The 22,130-nt window shown below is 50.6% G+C and overlaps 6 protein-coding genes across 6 annotated transcripts; 2 read left to right on the top strand and 4 right to left on the bottom strand.

Annotated features, from left to right (window-relative positions):
• Nucleotides 1-4,863: 4,863 nt before the first annotated feature.
• Nucleotides 4,864-6,813, top strand: SOK1 (Protein SOSEKI 1; the record flags this gene model as incomplete). Its single annotated transcript, XM_064874454.1, has 1 exon — nt 4,864-6,813. One exon carries the CDS (start codon nt 4,864-4,866, stop codon nt 6,811-6,813), a length of 1,950 nt encoding a protein of 649 aa, XP_064730176.1.
• Nucleotides 6,814-7,578: 765 nt separating this feature from the next.
• PMZ80_006038 (uncharacterized protein) lies at nt 7,579-8,604 on the bottom strand (the record flags this gene model as incomplete). The annotated part of the gene is made up of 1 exon (XM_064874453.1): nt 7,579-8,604. One exon carries the CDS (start codon nt 8,602-8,604, stop codon nt 7,579-7,581), a length of 1,026 nt encoding a protein of 341 aa, XP_064730175.1.
• Nucleotides 8,605-9,152: 548 nt separating this feature from the next.
• PMZ80_006037 (uncharacterized protein) lies at nt 9,153-10,034 on the bottom strand (the record flags this gene model as incomplete). Its single annotated transcript, XM_064874452.1, has 1 exon — nt 9,153-10,034. The coding sequence occupies one exon, from the start codon at nt 10,032-10,034 to the stop codon at nt 9,153-9,155; it is 882 nt and encodes a 293-aa protein (XP_064730174.1).
• Nucleotides 10,035-12,385: 2,351 nt separating this feature from the next.
• PMZ80_006036 (uncharacterized protein) lies at nt 12,386-13,048 on the top strand (the record flags this gene model as incomplete). The annotated part of the gene is made up of 1 exon (XM_064874451.1): nt 12,386-13,048. One exon carries the CDS (start codon nt 12,386-12,388, stop codon nt 13,046-13,048), a length of 663 nt encoding a protein of 220 aa, XP_064730173.1.
• Nucleotides 13,049-13,592: 544 nt separating this feature from the next.
• PMZ80_006035 (uncharacterized protein) lies at nt 13,593-15,083 on the bottom strand (the record flags this gene model as incomplete). The annotated part of the gene is made up of 2 exons (XM_064874450.1): nt 13,593-14,811; nt 14,959-15,083. 2 exons carry the CDS (start codon nt 15,081-15,083, stop codon nt 13,593-13,595), a joined length of 1,344 nt encoding a protein of 447 aa, XP_064730172.1.
• Nucleotides 15,084-19,498: 4,415 nt separating this feature from the next.
• On the bottom strand, nt 19,499-20,431 carry PMZ80_006034 (uncharacterized protein; the record flags this gene model as incomplete). The annotated part of the gene is made up of 2 exons (XM_064874449.1): nt 19,499-20,295; nt 20,350-20,431. The coding sequence occupies 2 exons, from the start codon at nt 20,429-20,431 to the stop codon at nt 19,499-19,501; spliced, it is 879 nt and encodes a 292-aa protein (XP_064730171.1).
• Between the last annotated feature and the right edge of the window lie 1,699 nt (nt 20,432-22,130).

Raw genomic sequence — 22,130 nt, 5'->3', positions numbered from 1 at the left:
TAGGCGCTTGTCAGCTCAAGAGACATGGCATTTCGATCTGGCACATGGCAAGGTAAGGTCCTCAAAAGTAGGGTCTCGAATGGCTAACCGACCGTGCATACAGAGGTGAGGAGTCGATCCAATCTTTGCCAGAGGAGATGTGGCACAACAGCCTCAACGGGCGCCTGCCCGACCCGGGGTTCGACTCAGCGTCTAACATATTCGAAACCCGATACAGTATCGTGATACTTTCACCTCTTAATTCGAGGTCTCGAGGTTCGACTCGAGACACCTTAAGGGTAGGCTAGCTATTTTAGGATATTCCTTATCCTTACTTAGTAGGGTACGCGAGGTGGTCTTCAGCCTAAGGCATTCACAGTCTATCGATAGCTAGAGTGCTTGGCGGGTCTATACCTAAATAGGTATCTTAGCGAGACCTCGAATCATACGCAACCGAGTATGACAGTATCGAGGTCTCGGGGTCTCGATAAACCGGTATCGACAATGTTAGACGCTGGTTCGACTAGGTGGGTTGTAGGTGTGGACGGTGTTGTGAACAACGCGCTGGATGTTCTTGCCTCGAGAATTGAGCGAAGGAAAATGCTTCCAAGCGACATCCTCGCTAGAGGACCCGTTTTCTCGTAGCTCGAGTGCCTGTACTCCATAACGAGTTGTTTGTGACACTTCGGGCTTCGTGCTACCTCGATCGCCAGTCTCGGCGTTTGCGCCTAGCGCGCGTTTGTACGACTTGGTGCCACGGCGTTGTGACTGTTCTTCGACGTGTAGAAGCCTAAGTGAGGCAGGCGGACGTTGACGGCGGGTGTAGGGCGGATGAGTGGTGCGTTCTTAGATTCTGGGGTATTTGTGCACGGGTTTCGGGGACGGGGCATAGCAAAAGAGTAAGACGACCTCGTACATGCGAAGTATGTGTACGCCATGCGATGAACGAGCTACACTCGCGGTAGGGCTGGGCCGCGGATTAAGAGGTCTAGTAGAACGTGCAGCTGGAGGCAATGTTGGACTCACTTGCGGCGCGTGTGACAGAGGTGCGGACGTGCTCGAAGAGTCATACGATCAAGGAAGAGCGCTCAGAGCGCACAAACCGTTGTTCTCTAGTCGATCTCGCCGGCCATTTCATCCAATGCTGACTGAGTTGAGGGACGTAAGTAGGTGGTGCACAAGCATTTCTAGACTACCCAGGCATGTCTTGCTGGTGGGTTGTTTGTCTTCGTGCTGTGCCACGCTGTTAGCCGGGCTGTGTGGGTACGACACGTTCTGCTAGGAGGCTCGTATAGTTGTTGTGTATTTGGGAGATTGTGTGATCAAGACCTCGAGTTCCACGTCCATGCACAGAGGCTTCTGAAGTGTAGCTGTTGTGCATGCCGCTTGAAGAACGTTGTATTAAGTGCCTTGGTACTCGACCGGCGTACGTCATTTGGCTTGGAGATGTTACGGATGAAAACAGGCAAAGTTTCCTGTCGTTCAATCTGAATGTGGGCAATTGGACGCGATCCCAATGGTCCAATACTTCGGTCTTTGAGTAGGCTTCGTGCTGCATGTAGCGGTGGTGCAGTAGATGTTGCAGATGAAGCGGAAGAGTTAAGAGTAGTGATTGGCGAGCTCAACATGGTGCATTGCTGATGACTGATAGTATCGAACGAGTATGTGCATACCGTAACCCAGCAGACCGTCCGGCTTGTTAAATGGAGAAAGAGGTCGCCATGACTGGATCTGTCCTGATGGCGTTGCTGCCTGCAATACGCAAATTGAACCGTACCAAGCATTCGTTGGTGAGTCTTGTTTCGAACAAGTGACTTTGGAGCGGCGATTGCAGCCCGTTGGGTATTTCTTCGCCATTATCAATTCAAGGCTCTCACAGTGCTCAAAGCATAAGGATAGCAAGGTCAGTGTTTGTGGACGACCCCTACCAAGTTCGTCCGAGAGGGACAGATTACTGGACTTCGCCTAAGTTTGACTTCGAGCTTAGCGGAGGTGAAGCAGCTCAGGCATTCTCGTCGCTTCAAATCTTTTAGTTCCGTACTGCATAGCAGCAATAGTGCCAAATAGGATTGAACAAGGCCCAAGCTGCAGAGGCTGCGCCATGACAGGCCTTGGATGCCTCAGGGGTGTACAGCGGACCAAGAATGGACCTGCAGCTCCGCGGCGGCCCGAGGAGCCTATCGTGTGGCGTGCCGGGGAGCGCAGAGGCGATGACATTAGTGGCAACGAGCCGCACTTATGATATTGCATAGAGATGCGATTCGTCGCGCGGCTCGCCTTACATTTTATGGCATTTATGCGGTGAACGAACAAGTCGAGGTTAACGACAACCTGCGCAGCTCGCCCACTGCTTGCCTAGTAGTACTAGTGCTCGTCTGGGCAATTCGCATCCGCAATATCTGGAACGGACTGTCGCCATTCCAGAAGCCCTCATGGCTCTTGTTAGCTGCTCCGTGAACCGGTATCCCCATAAATCTAACAGATATCCAGAGCCCAGCGCGTTATCAGTTCCGCCACTCACCTGTCGTACCCTGGCTCGCTACAACACAAGCTTCGCAAGTCGTCCTAGATTGATGTGGAAGAAAGTACGAGTTGGTACACAGCCGATATCATTCGTTCAGAATTAAAGTCGCTACTTCGTGAATCGATGCCATGCCGCGTATGGCATTTTTGAGAGACGATCGGCGAAATGAGGCAAAAATGATGCGGCTCAAAAGCTAGCAGCTCCGCACGTGTTTCTGAAGTGAGTACCAGACCCTTCTCGGTACTGTGGAAGAGTAAAGACCCTCCACTCATCAGCGCCGGGCTCATCATCGTGCGGTGTACGGGATTGGAGCATCGAATGCTGCTGAGCATAATCAGTGTCTGCATCTTCAGATTGCAGACTTCTCCTTGCACGCCGAGCGCCTTGCATTTCTTGGTGCCAGATCGGACGATTCTCGGTTTGCGCGTCGTTCCTTTTGCTTTAGCAGAAGCAAAAGAGCTCTTTTGTCCTACACCCACAAGCAGTACCACCTGCTCCCCACCTGTTTTGGGGTGAAGAGACCTTTGACGCGATACTGTTGTTGTAATAATAATAATCAGATTCGCTGTCGTAGTACATGCATGAGTAGTTGGGGCTCGAATGGCTGCTTTTGCTGTCGTTACGGTTAGTGTATCATTCACGTCACCTTGTGTCACACCTTGTCACTCTTATCTCATATGTTGAAGATGAGAAAAGCCGATGAATCATGCAAAACGCCGCGCAGTCGAAGACAAGTCCTGATTCGATGCCTCCAGTCGCACATTGTGGTAGTATTGGGCCAGCATCGGGCCTCTGTCGTTAACACATGGATGCACACTCAGTAACGCTGCCTGCGAGCCATCTCGAACGTACCCACATAATAGTCCATCGGCATGCCGAAGAGAGATGCAAAAGAACTCGTTCATCTAGGGGGGCTGTTGGTATTCGCCGTTACTGCTCGACAACAGCCATAGTCTAGTAGCAATATGTTTCTTGGCCTGAATATCCGGATCTTGTCCCATGGTCGGAAGGTTATCATGCAGTGCGTCGTAGCTGCTGCTGCTGTATCTCATCCGGTCCCGTAGTGCACAATGCAGAATTAGCGGCTTCGCTGAACGAGATTGCTCAGGATCATGACAATAGCAACGGACATTGCGTGGTCGTGCCATGAAAGCAGTTCGATCATCAGCCAGTCCAGTTACAGCTATCTAACCAAGCGGTCGGTCCACTATGCGCCTCGGTGGGCTGCAGATCCTAGTCCGGCCGGCACAAGTGATGATCATCTGCTGCGGAAGTCCAGGAAGTAGTAGTTACCACACCTTTATATGTATCGGTCCGGAATTCCTATTCGTATGATGTCCGGAGGCGTAACGCCCTGTCACCTGATGGGCGGATTGGTGGCGAACCAGTGATTCCAGAGATCGACGAACGGGCAAACTGTAGGGAGTGTGCGTTCTGCGACGCCATCGGGCAACCAGCAGTCGGCTGGTTGCAAATCCATTGCGGCTGTGTTGCTGACTGCATGACACCGCATCAAGGCCTCACCGCACACAAGTTTGTCCTTGAGATGCTGAGCGACAATAATGTGGGAAAAACGTTCGATATTGATACGAACGTCGCCGAACGAATGCATTTTCAAAGACCTGGGTAGAAGGAAGGCTTAGAGGGCTAATCTGCAGGAGCTGCTCTAACTCGTCATTAACCTGTTCCAAAATTGCCTGGCGTACACTCAAATAGCCAATCACGAGCTTTGAGCTGCGCGCGGACTTTCGTGCTCTTACACCATCCTAATTTTATGGCCATCGACGCCGTTCCAAAAACTGTCCTCAGTTTGGCCCTAGCCATTCACTATCTGCCTCATTTCAACATGAAGAGCTACGAGGATGCTGCAAAACAACTGCTGGACCCCATTGTTGAACAGCAGACTATGTGGCCTGCAGACATCCGTCGAGCAATGATTTCATTGCGGTTGCACCGGGAAACATATCTGTGTTTGACATTCGTGTCGCTCGTTTCCAGCAGTCTAAAATGCCCCCATGTTTTCCAATTTCCTTTTCCGCCCCTTCCAAGTCTATCGTCCGTGCTGACAGCTTGCCTTGCATCCGCGGACACCGGGCCTTAGAACGAGGCGCTGGCAACCACTAGGTCGAATCGAGAAAGCATTTCGCAGCATTCAGTGCTGTTAGGTATCATCTGTCTATTCCCCTGCATTCGCAGTAAGTAGAGGTTTGCTGCTGGATAAAAGAGAACCCAGATGTCCAGATGCGGGAATGGGAGATGGAGGGGAGCACTCGAATTCAGACACGTATCAGCCGGCAACAAGCCACAGCCTCAATAGCAGCAACAACCGCGACAGTGCATGCGATAGCTCCAATGCTGCCATGCACCCGAGCTTCGATATTGCATACTCGCCGTTTTCCCAACCGATAGAGGATGACTGGTCGCAACAGGGGATACGGCCACCATCCCTGGCCGTGACCACTAAGCTGAATCCAAGAGGTGGTTGTGCGAAAGAGCATGATGTCAAAAGGGCAGAGCATGTTGGGGGTGAGAAGAAGTCTGGCAAGTTGTCGTATCATGATAGGGTGGCCAAGCAGTCGACGCGGACCAGGGTGCGGCTGCCCCCTTGTATACTCAAAGACAATTGGAGACTGTATCAGTTTCTGGTTTTGGGGCATGTTGATAGGGCACGAGCCTTCAATACCGAGGTCGTTGGAGTCGAGTCACTATTAGAGCCATCTGGCATCGCTTGTGTCACCGAAGACATCTTGATAAACCTGGTCGAGGCACATTCCAGTCATACAGTCGGCACTCCGGAGCCAGCGTCTTCTCCGAAAGAGCTGCTCGACCTGGCCGAGGCACTATTCAGTCGAAGTATTGTTGCTCCTGTGACCAAAGACTCGCTCAAAGAGCTTGAGCTTCCAGCAATTCAGAACAACCTAGCTTTGAGGATAGACCTCTGTTTCGACCACGAGCTATTCTTTCAGCGTATCAGCGGCAGCAGAGGAGAAGAGAAGCAGAGGAAGGCGAGAATATTTTGGGAAGTTCTGTCGCTCGAACTGCAAGCATACGCTCATGCATTGCATCATCCTTTGCATAACGGATGTCTGCACTGCCGAGATGCTCAGGTGCATACAATTCTCATCGAGTCCCGACTCGTTGCCTTCTTTTCAGCGTTCAAAGAGCTGCTAGAAACGCTCGTGCCAGACAGTGACAAGCAGGACGTCCTTCAGCGGGTTGACGTTGAATGGCTGACAAGGCAGGTTCGTATGGGTGTCTTTGATGCAGCAGCCTTCTCGGAGTGGCTATTGAACTTGCTGATGTCTCATTGTGCACCCATGAGAGATGAATCGGCGCGAAAGATGCATAGCCAAATCACACAAGGTGCTGAATTGAACGACATGGATCTGCTTGTCGAGGGGTTGAAGACATGCATGAGTCTGCTGGAGAACATGAAGCTTGACGTTGCAAACCACCAAGTTCGAAGCTTCAAATTACTCCTTATAGCAGACACGGTACCGTTCCTTCGAGACTGCTTCTCGAAGCTAATCGATAGTCGGCAGCTGGATTTCTCGGGCTCTCAAGATTGGTTTAGATCCGCTCGAGACACGCACCCTCAGAAGTCGGAATTTAATACCTTCACCAATGGCTTGGTCAGGTTGTCCACTTCTGCGGAGACGAGGTTTCCGCAGACATTCGCTTACGATACAGAGCGATTGCAAGTTTTGCGGGATGACCTGTTCGATCTCATCCATCTGCGAATCTGCATGAAGTTTTATCAGGACCACGCACTCAAGCAGACAGGAATTCGGCCAACCCATTCACAATGCCAGAAAGTCTCCCATCGGATACTGCAACTAGTGTCCTCTGAAGATGGAGACAACGACAGAGTTCTGGACCATTTCGATTCAATCGCGCTCGAAATAGCTAGAGTTGTCGCCGTCGCCGCCGCGTCATGGAACGCATGCTCTCCTCGGTTGGCACAAGAAGGTGTTGACCCTGACCTGGTTCAGACCGCGACTGACGGGCTTTGGGCTGCGCTAGAGCTACAGCAGCTCTCTGAGATAGAGCTCGTTGCCACATGGCTGGCCAGACGTACTGTCCACTTCACCTCTCAATTCAGCCAGCTCGATACCCTGCAGATCTCAAATCTTCAACGAATGTGGTCTGCGGATCGGTCTTCCAAAGAATTGCCACTGGCTCCGGATATGGACGACATAGCTCGAAGACTAGCACATATAGCTGTGATTCACTGGAGAGTCTGGTCCGATCTGGTCTACCTGGATGATTCACAACCTGATTCTGAAGTTCTATGGAGTTCCTCGGATTGATATAGTATGCATAGCGCGGCGCAGGACGGTCCTTCAAAGTTGTCTGCGATTCGTACTTAGTATTCGACTAATATTTCTGGTTTTCGGTTACTGGTGTCTGGCGTCTGGTCCTAGGAGTCCTGGAGTCCCCGAAAAGTCTCCGTAGTACACTTCACTGTAAGGGCATCAAAATGGAGAGCCCGTGTTCGAACATCGTGAAAGCATGGCGCAACGATCAACGGCCGAAGCATCAAAATTGCATTGGAGATGATAGAGGAAATTGTTCCCAGATGGGCATAAGGTACAGCGGACGCAAGTTGACCTGCGAGTTGACCTGCCTGTACTTTAGATAGAGAACAATGAATGTGACTGTTTGTAGATCACGCGCCTCACTCACGCTCGAAATGGGCAAATGAGGCAAGCACGGCGACGCCCGTTAGGACGACGAATCAAAAGAGTTGTAAGGTCTACCCTATCGTGGCCACTATCAGGCAGAAGCCGTGCAGTCACCATTCAATCAGCAGACCGGTGAGACTATCTTCTTCGACCATCCCTGTAATTTTGCAACGCTTGTAGCACAAAGTACCATGCCATCCAACCCCTGTATGCCATTGTACCCCATTCACCTGACAGCTTTCCACGCTGTTATAGTACGCCTCCAAGAACAGGACGCTTGACAATCCTACGCCAGATGTGTGCTCGAGGATTGCGACCTGCAGAGAACCATACTCTGGCATATTGTGTCCTACGGACGCTTTCGCCATGCAAGTCTTCATTCGCTTGCCCCTACGAACCTCTGCTTCTTGAATTCTTCATCTTGCTATTCATCCAGTCCTTCTGAAACTTCAGTATGCTCTTCTTGATCAGCTCAAAAAGCACCTCAAAAGCGTCCGCATCGTAGGTGATTGCCGCTACCTTCAACCTTTCCAGCATCGACAACAAAACCGTGTCGTCGGTAGCATCCACGATCGTGTCCAGTCTAGGCATTAGAGAAAGGAACGTGGCCACAGTGTCTTGCACAGGTCCTCCAGAGACTATCTCTTCCAAGGCACGGTGAAGGTCGTTAGCTGTAGTTGACGAGTCCATGTGAGAGAGGTCTAGATCAACTGCTTTGCAATGAAGATTTCGGGTAGGTTTGAAGAGGTGGTAGTCGTGAGAGCGCAAAGAGTTAACACTGTACCCTAGCGGCACGATCGTAAGATGCTTGTCGTAGAGAAGTTCCCGCAACACACGGCAACAGACCGCCATTGGCTCGCAGTCGGATCTGTCCCAGACACTGAAAACCATTCGGAAGGTTTCGAACCGACTCAGTATCGAGTACCTTGAGCTGAAGGAGTGCACATTGTGAACACCAGAACTGACGGCGAGATCAAGGAGTCCAAAGTTGTCTCTTGGGAGGTCGGTAATATCAAACGGTAATTCTACGCGGCTGTCGAGACTGTCACACCATGCCTGGTCCTCGCCAAAGTGACAATAGATTGATAACACGTTGGCTTTGTATAGAACGACTTGCCCCTCACAATAGAACTGCTGACAGCTCGCAAGTGTTTGTGCTGATAAGCTGACATTTGATCTGTAAGGCAGTGTTAAGAAATCCGCTTCAGCAGTGGACTTGTTCAAGCCATACTCATTTCTGTTATATGGATAGTCGTCGAACTCGTCTATGGCGTATAGAGGTCTGTCATTCTTGAAGAGAAGGCGGTAGATCTTCAATCGAATTTCTGCTGGTAGTTGAAAGAGGCGCGAGAACGTCTGCGGATTTGCAGGTTGCTCGAAAACGAGCTGTGTTGAATCGTCTTTGGCTAGCGACATGGCAAGGTGGGTAGGTTGTCACCAGAGCTTGTTTTTCGACCTTTCGTCGCTGCTCCACGCCTAGTCTCGAGTTCTGACCAGCAGGAACCTCGAAGTCGTACAGGGACTGATGCTGACCGACACAAGTACATTAACGTCACGTGACGATGCAGTTAGTGAAGTACTCGTTCAGCCATTTGCACTCGTTTGTGCCTTCCGCTATTCTCATCTGCGCACTCTCATGTTAACATTCGAAGGCACGGTTGGCGATACGTAAGTTCCGAAGTCAAGGTAGACAGACATACAAGGAGACCAAGCAGTTACCTTCACTTGCTCGCTCCGATGTGAATAAATAAGCTTGTGGTATCATGCGTCAAACACAACCGTCTCTACCACAACCAGGACTTTGGTTGTGCCCAAGGAGGGTCATTGATGAATTCTGAATTGTTTTGAGATTCCTGCCATACCCAACAGACCGGATGTTCTTTGTCTCCAACCCTCGTGCCTCATTATTCGTGCTTCATCGTTCATAATCATGTTCGCCCCTCCGACGCCGTCAACCATTATGCTTATCCAGTTTTCGCCCGAAATAATGTCGCCACACTTGCTTGCCCACTGCCTCCCAGCTTATTCTTGACATCAGCCGCTGCGTATCGTGACTCGGGCTGTCGAATACCCTTCTCAATGCTGTCCAACACCCATTGTGCACTCACATACTTGATACCTTTGCCGCGGATCGTCACATTCTCCTTCTGTATCTTGGTTGCCGCCAGCCCTCCGCCTGCGCCCTTCTCGCCCAGTATAACGTGTGTGACAGTCCTACGCCCCAGATTTATCGAGGCATCACCGCCATGCTGTACCCATAGCTGCTTCAGTCCGTGATCTGAGACGAGTGGCATGGTTGAGCCGTTAAGGTACATCGTGAGACCACGAAAGATCTGAGGAGGGCTCGAGTTTCCTTCTTCGCCCTTCTCTTCCCTGCCTGACATAAGCGCAGATGTATCGCCATCACCAGGCGCAGCTTCCACAGCCACGCTTTTCGTCAATACGGGCTCGGAACTGACTCTCCTCTTCTTCTCGACCGCAATATCATCTACCGCATCACTCGATCGCTTTTTCGAACCTCCCAGAATGCCTCGAATGTCCTGCCATCCATCGCTTCTCAAACCAGGTGCACCAAGTTCCCAATCCCCATTCTCTTTGCGACCATCCTTTCCGAAGTTCTCGCTCCCTGCACCAACGAGATCACTCAAGTGCTTTTGTCCACCTCCACCAGTCGTGTCTCTAAACTGGTGTCCTAACTTATGTTTCCTCGAGTCCCGCCATGATGTGCTACCTGATAGTCGATTCTCGGCGCGCTGATGACCAGTCGCAGAAGAGTTGAAAGGATCGAAGAAGACGCGCGTTGACTGCGGCGCCTTAGGGAGCGACGGGTGCTGATATGGAGGCATCGATGTTTGTGGAGGCCATTTGCATGGACAACCTCGAGTCGCGACTAGGTAGGTACGATGTTGAAGAGGAGAAGTTGGATCTGTGCACTGGCATGCCAACGAGGGTAAACACGCCCCACGACGCCAACAAAGAGAATGCATGAGCTCATTAGTCCTAATCAAGACTAGTGCAGATATCGCGACGCGACAGTCACGTGAAAGAGAAAAGCTTGTGAGCTCCTGCCTCGCGACCTTTTGCGTCAACGATTGTCAATGACCCAACAAGTCGATGTCTAGTAATAGTATGCAATCATCGACTATCATCGAGAGACCGAGGTGTCACCTTTCCTTCTCACAGCAATGGCAGCATCACGAACGTCCTATCACACCTCCTTAGGGCGAGATCAGCACAGGCGAGCAATCCCACGAATGGTGCGTATGAGGAGAGCGTACGCAGTGTCGTGACAATCGTTGTGACGCCTCTCTGCCATTTGGTCTTACAGACAGTGATACGAAAGCGTCGTTGGTGGCTTCGGAGGTATAAAATCGTGCCTTCTCGTGTATGCTTTGCTTCATCTCGTTCCCTGCATTAGCATCCTGCGATCCCCCATACTTACAGTGTTGAAATCATTGTCAGCCACCATGTGTATCAAAATTATCCGATCACCACCACACTGCCGCCGATGTCGACGAATCATAGGCCCGTCAGAAAAAGAAGTGAAGTATTGTCAGCTGGCCGCACTGATCCAGAGGAGGTGCCGCACTCGAGATATGAACACAGAACGCAAAGGGGCGAGATCTGCTGATCAAGCTGAATGTGAAGTTTGCAATGCCACGAGGCCTGTCAGGCGCGATCGGTTTGCGTACAGCACCAACAGCCGCGACGATTCTTCTTTGGATGAGGACACGGATCCGCACAGCTACAACAGTACCTCGTCATCTTACCCTGCTAGAGGGCGCAGTCGACCAAACCACGACCAGTCAAACGATCGACGGGCTTACAGCACTGATCGCAGTGTAACAGCTGTTGACAGCGAGAATTGGGACGATACTTTTGGCCTTGATGGTTACGGAACTCTGACTTCTCCTTCCCTGAGCAATTCAGCAGGTCGTCAAAGCAGTCAGTCCAGAGGACGTCGCAGCAACGGTCCAAGCATTGACAACTCAGACGTCGACCCGCTCCACAGACCCGAATGCAACAATTGCCCCTGCGATATCTGCCACTTTCGACGCAGAGGTACATCTTTGGGAGACCCTATCTTGCCGGGACTCTTATAAGCTTGAGTCTGCAACCGACGGGTCACCGGCAGGAGGCTAGTTGCACGCATGATGATTGCACTGCAAGCATACGAGCTGGAAAGGGAGCACAATCACTCACTACTTATCGAGAAGTGCTCCTGTTTTGGCAGAGCTGTTGACCAGCCATGTGGGAATGGATATTGTTTTGCAGGCGTGCTGCATGATAAGCTTGAGCAAAGCAAGATCAATTCCATCTTTATGTTTCACAGCCTTCATCAGTAGGATTTCATCGCTTTACTGATTATTGGTCTACTCTCCTTTCATCTGGACAGACTCAGCATCGCAGCTTTCCCGGCCTGGTGTAAGTTCCTGATGGGCGAAGCAGCCAGCCGACCTGAGCCAAGGATGATTCATCCTGCTTCACGGATATTGTTACCAAGGGCTAAGTTGAATTAATGGAGCTGAGGTTGAGCTACTATGAGCAAATAGCGTTATTACTTTCTCAACCACCGCACTTACCTTGTCTTCTAGTTCCGACCTGATTGCTTACCCACTCACGAGATCATGATTCTGGCTAGGCATGAGTCGCTAACCATTATTTGTGTCGTCCTTCGGCAAACCGAACGCAACAGTCGCTTGTGATACTCGACAGTGGCCGCCGAATGAATATATTGTTTTCCTCCGCCGCAAACGACGCCTAATAAACATAACTGAAGCAGCGCACAGGAGTCGTTCTGGATGTTGGTCATCTCCGTATGACTGAAACGACGACGAAGTCATGTATTCCACACCGGCCTAGCATTTGCGGAAGGACCCGAACCTGTCTGTTTTCCATCGGCTTTATCGTCATAGCCGACCACGAAGTACCAAGGCTTGACCAAGCAAGCCGATGGATGAAGAAATCGTAGTTCTGAATCCACGACTGGTCACAGTCATGATATACAAACACAGGATGGTTGGCCGATCTTATAACATCCGAACAGTTCTCGCAAGCACACCCTGAGATCATTGACCATCTCCTAACTTCGATGGCAACATTTCCATAGTACAGCGCCATGTGTCAGAGATACCTCTACCAAGCGCCCTATTGCCCCACGTGCAGGATCATCTGTAAATCCCACGAATGCGAAGAGATGATCTGTTGCGAACAAGCCATCGAGAAAGGCGAATTATGTGCCGAACCAGATATCACCACAAACTACTACGGCGCACGAATCACCAAATTCAAATACGACTGTCCGAAATGTCGCAGCGATTCGGGTGTAGAGTCATATGCTCACTCTGCGGTGCCTGAGCCAGACCATTCGGTAATGGCAGAGCCTTTCGGTGAGCAGGTCCTATCAGATGAGGGTCGGCAGGACGCAGATATCACCAAGGAACCTACAACGCAGGAGACCATTACATTGGAGAACTTCCAGACCGCAGCTCCTGCTACACCATGCTCTCAGAGTCGCACCAACACCGAAGTTGTCTATGACCTACCACCAGAACCCATAACACCAGTCCCCTCGAGCTTCCTTAGGAAACTCCTCAGCAGATTCAGATCTTCATCTAAGCAGCCCAATCCCCAGCAAGTTCATTCCTGCAGATCCAAAACCTATAACCTCGAATGGTCTCACAACCGACCCTTTCTGATCGAGAAGTGCACGTGCACGTCAAAGCCCTACAACAATATCTTTGAACTCATAGCCTCGAAGTTTGACGAGGAGACAGGGAGGTATACAATTACGTGGGAGACCGGGTCGGTTGTGTTTGATTTGGATGGGTTGCCTACTGAGGCGCCAAGTGGGAAGTGATGCTGTGAGCGGTAACGCAAGGCTTGCGAGGTAGTATTCGCTAATGGGTGCTGCTTGTCTAAACAGTGGAGACTTTGAGGACCCAATGGTGAAGATAGCCATTAGCAATAGAATGTGCTTGTCCACTACGCTAGGTTACAGATCAGGGCGGCTATTCATGATCAATGGATTGAATGCGTTGATTATCCTAAAGATTTCATGATCAATGTCAAACAATTTCCATTCTTGAAGCACGATACCGTGCCCTTCACCATGCTCGTATGCACATTCCTTGTTAGGCACAGATTTCAAGCGCCGCTCTAATATTTGATTCGTTTCTCGCCCATGAACCATTGCGCCAAAAACACTCAACCAAGCAAAACACCCTTCAAGGCACCAACCATATGCCTGCTACCATATCCCAAATGTCAGGAAACACCAACCACCAGATACCACATGTACACCCATATGCCAAATGAAGATGTCACCACTAGGCAGAATGGATCAAAGCCGCCTAGCAGACCTTGCTAAGCAAGAACTTAGTAGACACCTCGGACAAGTCCCTCTAGATCTCATCCTCATTCGGCTTCTCATCATCACCACCCATGACCTCATCACCATCTTCGCCCTCAGCGCCAGCAATATCATCACCATCGACATCTTCCATTGGCTTGTCGGCGTCCTCGTTCTCAACATGTTCCTTCACAGTGGGCATGCTGTTGTTCGACTTATTAGACTTGGTAGATCTTGCAGAAGCCCGAGGAGGGATGACGACTTCGACTTTCGTGTCAGAGGCTTTGGATGCTGTGGAGGCTTGTCGGGAGTGAGCGCCTTTGGCCTTGGGCTTTGATGCTGGTTTTGGTGCTGGGACTTCGGTGTCGGAGCCTGAGTTGTCTTTCTCCTGGTCCTTGTTTTTGGCATCGGTGGCGGTGTCTTTCTCAGCTTCGGCCTCTGCCTCTGCTGCAGCCTCAGCATCCTTCTTTGCTTTGGCGGCTTTGCCTCTCGGTTTGGCAGCTGGCTTCTTTGCTGCTGGTTTCTTTTCTTCGGCGTCCGAGTTGAGGGCTTCATTGTCGTTATCATCGTTAGCACCTTCCTTCTCGGCTTCGGCATCTTTCTTAGCTTTGGCAGCAACAGCAGCTTTGCCTCTTGGCTTAGCAGCAGGCTTCTTGGCAGGTTCTTTCTTCTCCTCAGCACCAGAACCAGCTTCGCCCTCCTCATCTGCCTTCTCAGCTTCGGCGTCCTTCTTCGCCTTTGCAGCCTTACCTCGGGGCTTAGCGGCAGGTTTCTTGACGGCTTCCTTCTTCTCAGTGGGAGCCTCAGCATCATCACCACTAGCCTCATCCTCAACCTTTTCTTCACTCTTCTTGACCTTCTTGGCTGTGCCCTTCTTCGCAGCAGCGGCCTTTGTCTCCTTCTTCGGCTTGGCTGGTGCCTCCTCGGTAGCACCATCTTCAGTATCGTTGACTTCGGCATCAGAAGTGGCGGCAGATGCAGACTTCTTCGGTTTGGCGGCGGTAGTCTTCTGCTTCTTCTTGGGTGAGGCATCTGGCTCGGCTTCCTCCTCATCGTCTTCAGCTTTGACGTTAGCTGCGCCGTCGACCTCTTCGGCATCTGAGGTGCTTGGGACTTCCTCCTTGACTGCAAGTGCCTTGCGCTTGCCGGTGGTTTTGGCTGGAGCGGCTTTGGCCTTGGCCTTAGCGGGCTTCTTGTCTTCTTTGCCGGAATCGGGTTTCTTTGCTGGGTCGTTGGTCTCAAATGACTTCATGAGAGCGCGGAATTTGTTTCTAGTAGATGTCAGTATGTGATGCAAAGTCGACGTAAGCGAAGGTTGTCGTGGAGAATACGACATCGAACTGCGAATGTAGCTAAATCCTGCACACGATGATCCGCACGCAAGTCATAGTCACATTATGGCTGAAGGATGAACTTACTGTGCGCCGCCAACGCTCATGCCCAGTTCTGTAGCGACTTCTTTAAAGTTGACCTTTGGCTTTTCCTCCATATGTCGGAAGCAGCAGGCCAAGAAGGCATCCTGATCAGCAGCTGGTGGTGCCATCGCGAACGTGGATGCGAGATATGTGGTTGTGTTTTGTTATGGATCTGTGAAGTACTGGTGAGATCTGTTTTATGTCAGTTGCGTGTTGAGAACAGGTATGAATGAGAGAATCAAGAGTGGTGGATGGAGCAGCATGAGGGCAAACATACCGAGACGATCTGAAATGTTTGTATCTGTGAGTAGATCCAAAAGGTTCAACAAGATGTGGTAGACAATACAATTGTGTAGAAGAAGAATGATGGATGGGAGATTATGGGGGCGGTGTGTTTATGTAGTCGCAGAAAAAATTAGCAATAGTGCAGGATGGCAGTCATTCATGCCAGGCACAGCCCTCCGAGATGGATGTGAGTGAGTGCACATTCACATGTGAACATCAATCAACACAAAGACCATGTGTACCAACAATAACCTCCATATGCCGCCATCCTCCAAATGCGGCGTGTGTCGTGTATCTATGCATGCCACAATCCTGAAGAGCTACCTCCCACCAGTACCATGTTCCGTTCATGGGTGTCTGTATGACATGCCTACGTTGCCTGTTTCACTCGGCAACTCCCTGGCCCAAATCGCAGCGTCAGGTGCAGAATTGGTGGTAGTAACCTTCGATTATGGCAGTCTACATGCTCTTTGCTAACCGTGCTATCTCTCAGCCATGGAGGTAGGAACACAAGTGACGAGGCTGTGAGCTGCGATTAGATGGTCAATTCGATGTCGTGCAAGATCTAGCCCGTCAGCCTTTTTGCGGATCTGCACGTGGCCCATAGTAGGCATCTCCTTCTGTATGATAGTCATGGCAGGCATTGGTCACTCGCCATTTTTCCAACCATGATGGGTCCTGTGAACGCTCGTTGCTTTTCTGGCGCCTGTGTCCGCACAGAGATTACAAGTTTGATCTAGAAGAGGCGCAACCTCTTGTTGCAATGCTTAGTACCAATGGACTGTTGCTCCGGGGTGCCATAATAAGGCAGAGAGGCATGCCCTGCTGGATACACCAAACATTCATTCTCAGACCTTCAAAACGAAAGTAGTCTGGTTGTAACACCTTACAGGGAGGCAATATGGTTGAAAAGGGTGCTTAACGCCGGCAGCGGTAACGAGGAAGGAGAGGTATGTTCTCTTGAAGCTCAAATGAAGCTCGACTCAGAACGCCAAGCCAGCACGTGCAGTTTCGACCGACGCTTGTCCGCTGGCCCGCGTACCTTCCTTCACCTAGACCTCACATCGACATCAATAAAGATATGATTTGGCAGTACGGTCGCAACCTGTCACCGCAGGAATGGAATCTATGGAACGACATCTGGCTGGCGGACGAGTAGCTCTGACTGAATTAGTAATGCCACGGGAAGAGGGTGATTTCTGTAGGGTGGTAGGCCTTGAAACCAAGGGTAATATGGAAGGAAATCCGGAGACGGACGGATTGTCCATCTGGACAGACACGACGGGCATGTCATTCAGGAAGAGGCTCTTGTCTGTAGTTCGGCCATACCACCTGAGGAATGAAGCTCGTCAGACTAGGCAAAACGAGCGCCATTGCCTGCGAGCCATTCTCTACAGCAGGTACCAAGCCCGCTATCGTAAATGGTACCATAACTCCAACCTACAATATACGGGCTCATCGAAGCCAGATTGGCTCTGCCAGTTTCGTGCCCAACATCAGTGATCGCGTTTCCAACCACGCTCGTCTGCATTATGAAGTGAACTCAGACAACGGTGTTTAGCCTCGGGCCAGTACAAGGGAGAGAGTGCTGAAGATGCTCGTCAGTGACAGGCAATCCTCAATCCCACCAACAGCTCATCAAAACGAGCACGAGAGATGCATGAGATTATGCATCTCTTCTCCCAAATCCCGATGTATCTCACTGGCGGCCTGATAGTAACACCAGAAGCTGCTGGCGAACGCTTCTTTCTGTATTTGTCAGTGCTAAAGACAACGAGACAATCGAGACAGCTCTCGTGCAAAGGCCTGTTGATCGTATCATCAGCATCAGCAGCCTATATACCTACATCGCATCCGATCCAGAGGGGCAGTACCGTACGCGATAGGACTCCCTGTGTACACTACAGATTGTTCGCTGCCTTGCTCGTGATCATAAACATAACTCATGAGTAGTTGGGCCGGGTGGACGTCGGGAAACTCTCTGCCGGCATCGACGTCGATGCCACGATTCGTGTCACTGATCATTTGTATGGCTCGGCGGCTGGGTTGATGTTGGTTGGGTGAGCCTGTGAAACCCAAAGTACTTCGGTGGTTTATGGAGAAGCTTTTGCGGAAGCATGGTGGTGATTGTGATTGCTCGAGTTGGCACATAAATGATGCAATGAAACCGATGCCGAGTATAGGTCTGACTTTCAACTAGCCGAAGGGGCCGAGTCTTCCATACGCTTTGTGCATGCTGAAAGCAAGCCATTCTTATACCGGCTCGATGTCGTTGGTCAGTGTACGAAGCTGAGTGCTGAAAAGCATTCAACCTCTTTGCTGACAATGATTGTGACCACATACAAACATGATCCACGTGATCATGTTGTGCAGGTCACAGTGTCGGCGGCAATAAAGACCACAACAGTGATGCGTGAACGGCAGCATTTTTACGGTATGTTGCTATCACGAGTAGAAGATCAACTCCGTAGTAGTATTTGTGGCTTGATCGACCTGGCTTATGCTGAGGCGGTGCGTCTCGCTATCGAAGTTAGTAACGCAGGATCGACGCGCAGCTTCCGCAAGGTGCTGTGCCTTCCTAAAAGGGTAAATGTCCGTCTGTCTCGGTGGTTAGCAACTTTAAGCTTCGCAGATCGCTCGGAATGAACCGAAAGAGATGTCACCGCATTCTTCTGGGTATCATTATGCGCCGAAGCATAACTTAAAATGGCATGTTTGCTCGAAAAGCGTGGCAGAAACGGCACGATTTAGCCTAGATCCTTGTCGATCCAGGCTTGGCTGTGGCTCCTTTGAGAACGTGCCAACTGTGCCGTGCAGATCAGCAGATCAGCAGATCCAGGAGGATGATCGACAATGTTGTCTTGTCGCTTGACGTTTGTTTGCACTTCTGCTGTCGATCCTGCTCAGCTTAATTTGACCTTCTGTTTGCTTCGTCGGTTCATTGTGCCTTGTCGCTTGCTTGGCTGGAGCTCGTTTCAGCGGCTGGACGGCACAAGAGTGCCAACACGCATAATTTAAGCGCTGTGCCGCACAACTGAGGTGTGAAGAAAACAGGGCTTGACAATTCGAATATCGCTTTGCATCGGCTCGACGCTTTGAAACTAAGAGTGTTGTCCGTCCATTCCGGGTCTCATTTCTCCGGTCTGTGTCCTTGTCAAGAGTCTTGAAAGAGCACTCGTAAGCATGCGACTTCCGGTTCGTGACTGACAAAGGTTGATACGTAGCCTGAGCGGAAGATGTCCCGTAAGAACGCAGATCAAGGTTGGGCCGGGCGGCTCCGAAGACAAATAGTTGAACTTCACAAATGCCTAGACACCCTGCCGAGTGTGCGCGAGGGCTCGGATAGTAGGCTTGTCCTATCACGATTGCTAGGAAGGACGAAGAAAGGTTTACTACAGTACATGCCCTGCTCGTGCAATAGTAACAATAATAATGACATGATTCATGCATTGGCGCAGGACTTGGAAGGCTAATTTCGTGGTGCACCGTTGGTCTGGATCGCGATGATGTACGCTTGCCCTTTGGGTTAGGACCAACGGCGATCTATCGCACTCCAGCCACAATCCCCGACCAAGGAGGTGCCCTTAGGAAGTCTCCCATCGTACTTCCAGTTGTTGAATGGCACGCTGCCGGGCTCCCGCTGCCGAGAGGGAATTCATGCTTGGAATTGCTCAGAAGACGATCTGTGAAGACGTCGAACAGGGTTGGGGGTCTTGTACTGCGGCAGGCAGTTGTGTGATATTTGATTAGCCATGAATTGCTCGCAACGTGCACATAACTTGGCAAAAATACGAGTCAGGACAGCAGAGGCAGACCATGGCGAGAGCCAATAGATATGCTCGAAAGAAAAAGTGGAACAAGGATGGTCAGTTTTGGTGAGTAGTCTACATCTGCTTGACTTATGTGGCTTTCGTGAATACGAAGCACGGCTTGATTGCCGACACGTCTGCGATGTTGGTAGAAAGTTCAAGGACGAAGGAAGCGTTGATATTGTCGACCTCAACTGAAGTCGAGAAACTGTAATACTTCCATACCCAGTCATGCTACCCCAGACAGCTTTGCATGGTATAATAAAGCACAAGCCATGCGACGAGAAATCCACCTACGCCATGCTAGAACGACTTTTGATCCAGGTCACTGTTTGACCATACCCTTAGAAACACCTGAATACCAGGTACACATCCAGTCGTAATCGTAGCAATAATGCACTCCCATATGTATGCCTGCAATACGCCTCCTATAAAGATATGAAAGTGTTTCAGCTCGCCTTCGGACTGTTACCGCCAGCACTGGAAGTTTCCACCCCGTGACAGCCCTTCTCATGTCTCTTCATGTTGCTTCGTACGCTGAAGTATTTGCCACATCCTTCAAATTTACATTTGAATGGTTTCTCTCCAGTGTGGGAGTAGGTGTGGATTTTCAAGGAACTTGGTCGCGAGAAAGCTTTGTGACAAGTGGGACATTGGTACCGGTCCGTGCTCTGAGGATAGGCGGATGAGTTAGTGACAGGATAATGGTGATGATGCTGATAATGTGTTGGGGCCATCTGAGGGTCGATTGGCGGCAGCTGTTGGCCTGGCGAAGGGACCGGAGGAGGAAAGTTTGCTGGCAGAGGTCTTTGCTGTGCTAGTCCTGGGTAGGGCGAAGCACTTTCCGAAGGGTCTGGATAGCTCGATTCGGAGGTGACAGCACCATTGTGTTGTGCTTCTGAGGATTCGCCAGACGCTCGTCGCGACGACCTCGGTGACCCGGAATTGCTCCAATGCGTTGGTTCTGGAACTGGTGGATAGGATGATCTCTGTTGCGCATACGCTTCTGGATTTGTGGTTGCCGGACTTCGTGGAAGGTAGCCATTTTGCGTGTTGCCATTGGTCGCTGGAGAAACTGTAGGCTTCGGGGTGAAGTCGAAGCTTGAGGTACCAGGTAAAGGCGGTGTTGGGGGCATGCCATTTCTCGGACTGCCCGTGAAAGAGACCCTGTCTGGCGTACGTGGTTGCCTATGCGATCCTGCTGAGATCCTTCTCTGTTGGTCAAGGTTTGGGGACCTTGTTGGTGCTACGTCTACTATTAGTCAGGACACAATGAGTGGTGTCACATTGAAGAGCTTACCGTTCTCTGATTGCTTGTCAACGTCTTCTATCAGGCTTGATATGGATGGTAGAGACGGTCTAGGTGGTGTATTTCGTTCCATTCTTGTATACGATGGAGAGTCTATATGGTCGTGTAGGATGTTGTGAGGGAATAAGAGCGACCTTGGTGATAATACTGCTGCCATAGTAGGACTACCATGCACGCAGTCAAAATGACAATTTGTTTGTCCGTAAATTAACTTTTAGTGAAAGCACAATGCTAAGTAAACGGTGGCGCCTTCGTGATGGGTTGAACGTAATATGGTTCCCCAAGTGCTTGAAGCTAAATCCAATTCGAGGTCGGTATGTAAGTTGTAGAAAGTGCTGAAGCAGAGCACAGGTGGTGGGCAACGTAAAGGTTTAGGTTGAAGTTCGTACTTGTGTCCTGCGGGTCTATGGCGAGGAGTGACGTTGGTGATAATAGTTTTCAAAGGCAGGAGCAGCTTTGAGCTCTGCAAAAGAGGTGACCGGAAAGGATGGCCCCAATCAATCCTGTTCTGAATGACTCGTAGTGATTATTGCGTACAGAAGTCAGGTGCACTGTATCCTTGCAGAAAGAGGTGTAGCCTCCAGAGATTACACCGAAGTAGCAAAGAAGGAGATCAAGAGCGAGCAAACGAAGGGTACAGTACCAGAATTATGTAACCAGGCCGTTGGGTTGAATCTCTCTTCAGAAGGCTTTCTCATTCTGGATATTGAATCTACCCGAGTAAGCGATCCCCTACCTGGTTTTGAAAGAAATCGTGACATCGAGACTGTTAGGGAAAAGCGTGGGCCGAAGCGAGGGAAGGGTGCAACGTGATGGGATGAATTTGATGGATACGTAGACGAGTAAGGTTCGGTGATGTGCAGACAAGACGAAGATCAGTGTGGGTATGCTTGGACATATTGATGGCCCAGAGGACAAGGCGTGCCGATGTTACATACCACAACTAACGATTGGCTTCATGGATCTCGGCAGGTACAGCGCCGCCAAAGGAAGCACTCAACACGACCTCGCATCATGCCACGAGGGCAAACGGTCAACTTCGCTTCTGATTGGCGTTACATAGTCCGATGAGGGCCTACCACGCGACTGGCACTCTTCTCGGAAACATTAAGCGCCACAGAGGTTAGGACGGTGGCTGAAGGGCTCTCTTCTCTCGGCTGTCACGCAAGTCTGATAAGGCCGCACACAACCATTCCAAAAGAGGCCCTCTCAATACTGAGATGCTCACTTTACGTGATGAGTACGCGGCGGATCTGTAAGTCATCTAACTATGTTCATGCTGATGTATAGAGCACATCAGAGACCACATGGAGCTGCCCAAAGCGGAAGAGCCAACTCTGCAAATAGCACTGGTGGATGTGGCAGGGCTGTGGTAAGCCAAGTAATTGCAGGTTCGTTGCTTCTGCCGATCTGTTCGCTTGAGTCTTGTGCGCGCTGGGTATCTCGGAAGTGATCTGATCAGCAGCTTGTGTATAATTTCTATCATCACTTTTTGTGCGTGTTGAACTGTGTAGACGTTGCGCTAATAAGAGAGTCCACTCTTTTATTCAAGGAAGGCTCATCGTTCAAGCTTTTTGGGGCTGCAAGCAAACGATGGGCATATGCATAGGTCGGCCAGGTATGCCGCGGAAAGAGGCTTGGTCCATGCATGTCTCGTACGGTTTGACGTTACTCCAGGGCTCCTTACGAATGCGAGAACCAGGCTAGACAGCCGCTTGCTGCCACACCCCTCCGCTTATGTGCTGGCTGCTTGACGCTGAATGATTTATCAG

This window comes from Knufia obscura, assembly GCF_036327395.1.
Source record: "Knufia obscura strain CCFEE 5817 isolate CBS 148926 chromosome Unknown scaffold_6, whole genome shotgun sequence".
Lineage (NCBI taxonomy): Eukaryota > Fungi > Ascomycota > Eurotiomycetes > Chaetothyriales > Trichomeriaceae > Knufia > Knufia obscura.
The sequence above is the reverse complement of the archived record's forward strand: the minus strand, read 5'-3'. Positions and strand labels throughout refer to the sequence as shown.